The 4,354-nt window shown below is 47.8% G+C and overlaps 1 protein-coding gene across 1 annotated transcript; it reads right to left on the reverse strand.

Moving 5' to 3' along the window:
- Positions 1 to 2,863: 2,863 nt before the first annotated feature.
- LOC117887529 (olfactory receptor 14A16-like) lies at positions 2,864 to 3,778 on the reverse strand. The gene has a single exon (XM_034790184.1). The coding sequence runs from the start codon at positions 3,776 to 3,778 to the stop codon at positions 2,864 to 2,866; it is 915 nt and encodes a 304-aa protein (XP_034646075.1).
- Positions 3,779 to 4,354: the final 576 nt, after the last annotated feature.

Below are 4,354 nucleotides of genomic sequence, written 5' to 3' on the forward strand. Positions count from 1 at the left end.
CCTAGAGACCTTTAAAATTCTAAAGACTGTTTTCAGTATCTTGTTAGTTTGGCCCTTAATTGAGAGCCCTAGAGAACTAAATTCTTCTTTTCACCTATAAAGCAAGTGCACTTGTCTAAGGCAATGTGTCTGTCATGTAACCTGGAGGTGCCATGTCTAGAGAAAAGACAGGAGGTTGGTCTAATACCAGAGCTGCGATTTTCTAAGAGTCCTGAGGTGTTAAACGCAAGTTCCCAAGGACTCCTTTAATTCCATTAGGCCCTACTCCAGAAGGGAGCCACAATGTTCACTGTTAGACAATATTCCTGCCACAATTGCCTCTGGAACAGAATGCAGGAGATCCAGTTTGTTGGAACATATTTCTGGTAGAGAAGGTATCTAGGAAGCCATGAAGAAGCTGTTCGGAGGGGTGAGCATGGTGGGTTAAGGTAGATGGCCATTCATTTAGTTTTAAGCAAGATAATCCCCTTTTGGTGTGGCTTGTCCCATCTGGTACTGAGAGAAAACCAGACGTGGGTTTTGTCCAGTATAACAGACTAGGGAGGCATGCAAGGTCACACTGGTGGGTGGGGCCACACAGACCGGGGTAGGACCACAGCTTTCCCAGAAGTTCCAGAATGTCCAGTATTCTGGGAATGCGTCAGTGGCAAACCTAGTTGAGGGCAGAGTTGGGCAACATTTTCCCAAGCCATTGGCAGATTGTTTAACTCAGCTAAAAACATAGCGGCATCTGTCAAGAACAGGTTGAGGAAACCATTTCCCAATGACAAGTTACTTTGACCAACTCTACCAACCTGAGCTAACAGCAACATACAAACCCCTGCCCATGCCATGCTTCTTCGGTCTCCAGGGTGCAGAGGGACTAGGAATGGGTATGTCTGAGATGATCCGGGAATAAACCTGCCCCTTCTCTCATTAGGGAGTCCCTCCCCTCTTAGGTCTCACTCCCACTGTTGTTCTGCAGTAGCTTGGTAGGGAACATCAGCCTCTGATTAGTGCAGGAATAAGGTCCCCTGAAGTTCTCAGGCCACTTGCACATATGCGAGGGTCACCATCTAATCTAGGCTGGCATCCGGGGGACTCAGAGACATCTAGTGCCCAAGGTACGAGCTTTTACAGCTTGAGCTGAAGAAACAGGCTGCCTGACAGCCACTGGAACAGCCTCTGATCCTCAGGTGCAGAACAGAGGGGCCTCATAACATGCACTCCCCATGGGTGGTGTTTATACAGCGACACTGCACGGCTACACAGGTCAAGGGCTCCATCTGAGCTGGAGTCACCTCCCTTAGCCAGGAGGACAGGGCCTCACAGACAGTTGTACTAATGCAACGCCATGGACTCTATTAGTGTTTATTTTCTGTGTGGCCCCTTCTCCTCTCCCCTGTCCCTGCACATCCATAAAGACACAGAGTCATAGAGTTCAAGGCCAGAAGGAACGACCAGATCATCCAGTCTGATCGCCTGTACTCCAACACCACCCGGCACCTGCACTCCGAACCCAACAACTGAAATTACACCAAAGTGTCACAGCCCTCAGGAGACTAGACAGTTTTGTGCCACCAGCAGAGAATAGGAGAGACTGAGGTGCACCAGTGCCCGAAGCCCCCACAATGGCAGGGAAATGATTGAGATACACCCAGAAAATCCAGGCAAGTGAACCGCAGCACATGCTGGAGAGGAAAGTGAACCCCGCCTTCCCCAAGGTCCCTGCCAATCTGATCGGGGGGAAATTCCTTCCTCACTGCCACATCATGATCAGTTAGACCCTGAGCATGTGGGCAAGAACCAACTAGCCAAACACCCAAGAGAGAGAGAAAGAATGCCTCAGTGCTACTTCAGAGCCCTGGCACATCCCACCCAATGTCCCATCTCCAACTAGGGCCACCCCGATGCTTCAGAGATTTAAAAAAACACCCTCCAAGTATACACTGGGGCGGGAGCGGGGGAGAATCCCTTCCAGACCCCTGCCAGTGGCCAGATGAAACCCTGAAGCATGAGCTTTTAGAAACATAAGACATACGCCGCAAGTGAGACCCAGGGTTGCTGAGCCCTGCCCTCCACTATCACAAGACAGCCCCATCATACAATCCCACTCAGACATGTGTCCAGCTCTCTCTTAAAATGAATTCGGTAATTTGCCCACCACAACTTCTATTTGGAGGCTGCTCCAGAACTTTACCCTGCTGGTGGTTAGAAACCTCCCTGTAATTTCTAGCCAGTCTCTCCATCACTCACACGCCCAAATGTACACGTGAGCCAGGCTAACACAGTCTGGCTCCTTGTCCCCCTCTAGTGATTAGGCCACGAATGGTGGTTTATAAGACAATGGGTTCAGTCTCCAGCTGGTGGCAATGGATATACAGCTCCTTTGGAGACAGTAGGTCAGATCGACAGATGCTGAAAATTGCTTTAGGGCCACCAGAGTCAATGGAACTACACGGATGTCTTCTCTCACCTACCCCAATCTTACAACTGTCTGACTTCTTTTGTTCCAACGAAGCCACTCCTGATTCATACACACAAGCAAGACAGCTCCCATCATTGTTTTCAGTGGCTATGGAACAGGTGCTAGTGGCCAAGCAGTGTAACAGGTATTGTTTGGGCACAGAATGAAAGTCTCATTCCACTCACGCACACAATTTACACCCATTTAACTCCACAACTGGACCAGAATTTCTACTAGTGTAAATCACCCCAGCAGCAGTGACAACAGTTAATCTGGATTTGCATTCGTGCAACTGAGATCAGAATTAGATCTGTTTGTGTGCAAGCTGTGTGGTCATGTAAATAACTGACATTAATGAACCGATAGTAAGTAAACAAACTTTAATTAGAGAAAGACAGAAAATTAATTCTTCATGAATTACCTATAACCAGTCAATCTCCTCAGGGCAGCTTTGATCTCCTTGTTCCTCATGCTATAGATAACTGGATTCATGATTTGTGGCAATACGGAATAGAGAACTGCCACCACAAGATCCAGAGCAGATGGGGAGCTGGAGGTGGGTTTTAGGTAGGCAAAGGCCCCAGTGAAAACAACCAAGGAGACCACAGTGAGGTGAGGAAGGCAGGTGGAGAAGGCTTTATGCCGTCCCTGCTCAGAAGGGATTCTGAGCACTGATTTGAAGATCTGAACATATGACACAATGATAAAAACAAAGCAGCCTAAGACTAAACACACACTAAAGGCAAGAACCCCAACTTCACTCAGATATGAGTCAGAGCAGGTGAGCTTCAGCAGCTGGGGGATTTCACAGAAGAACTGATCGACCATGTTGCCTCGACAGAAGGTCAATGCAAACGTGTTCCCAGTGTGTAGCACAGAGTAGAGAATCCCACTGATCCAGGCACCAGCTGTCATTTGGACACAAGCTCTGCTGTTCATCATTGTGTCATAGTGCAGTGGTTGGCAGATGGCAACATATCGGTCATACGCCATGACGGTGAGAAGGGAAAAATCCGCTGTCATGAAGGAGAGGAAGAAAAAGACTTGGGCAACACATCCAGCATAGGAAATGGATCTGGTGTTCATGAGGGCGTTGGCCATGGATTTGGGAATGGTGACAGAGATGGAGCCAAGGTCTAGGATGGACAGATTCATCAGGAAGAAATACATGGGGGTGTGAAGGTGGTGGTCGAAGGTTATAGCCATGAAGATAAGAAGATTCCCCATCAGGGCTGCCAGGTAGATCAGTAGAAACCCCACAAAGTGCAAAATCTGCAGCTCCCGAACATCAGAGAATCCCAAGAGAAGGAACTTTGTGGTTCGGTTGGACATTTTCTTTCTCAGGACATCGTGTGATGGTTGCAGAGGGAGGGACAAGAGCAAGGGACAGGATTAGATCAGTAAAATAACTCTCCTTTTTTGATAACCACCTTAATTTCCTTGAGTCAGACCCTTAGCTTGGGAAGATTGATGTAATATGGGAATGAGGATGGAGAAAACAGCCCCACTGACTCCAATGGTGTTACTCCTGATTTACATTGGGGTGAGAGAAAATAGAATCAGCTCAATGGACTCCACAGCGGTTACTCATAATTTACACCAGGGTAATGAAGTGGAGAAATTGGAACAATTGCTTTTGAGAAATTTGTATACTTCTGTTGCCCAGAGGTGGGTGAACTCTGGATAACGGTGTATAAATGTTACTGTCCTCAGTTTTCCGAGGGGAATTGGGGGTCTGTCTGGCCAGATTCTGCTGTCAGATTCTGCTGTCAGGGACAAGCTGCGAATGTGGGGTAATTTCACTGCATGCCATGGATTTACTCCCCATTTATACTGCTCTAAACGGGAGCAGCTTTTAGCATGGAGGTGACCAAACCCAGCCATAAATACACAGTAAACTCGAGTCAT

This window comes from Trachemys scripta, chromosome 14, assembly GCF_013100865.1.
Source record: "Trachemys scripta elegans isolate TJP31775 chromosome 14, CAS_Tse_1.0, whole genome shotgun sequence".
Taxonomy (NCBI): Eukaryota; Metazoa; Chordata; order Testudines; family Emydidae; genus Trachemys; species Trachemys scripta.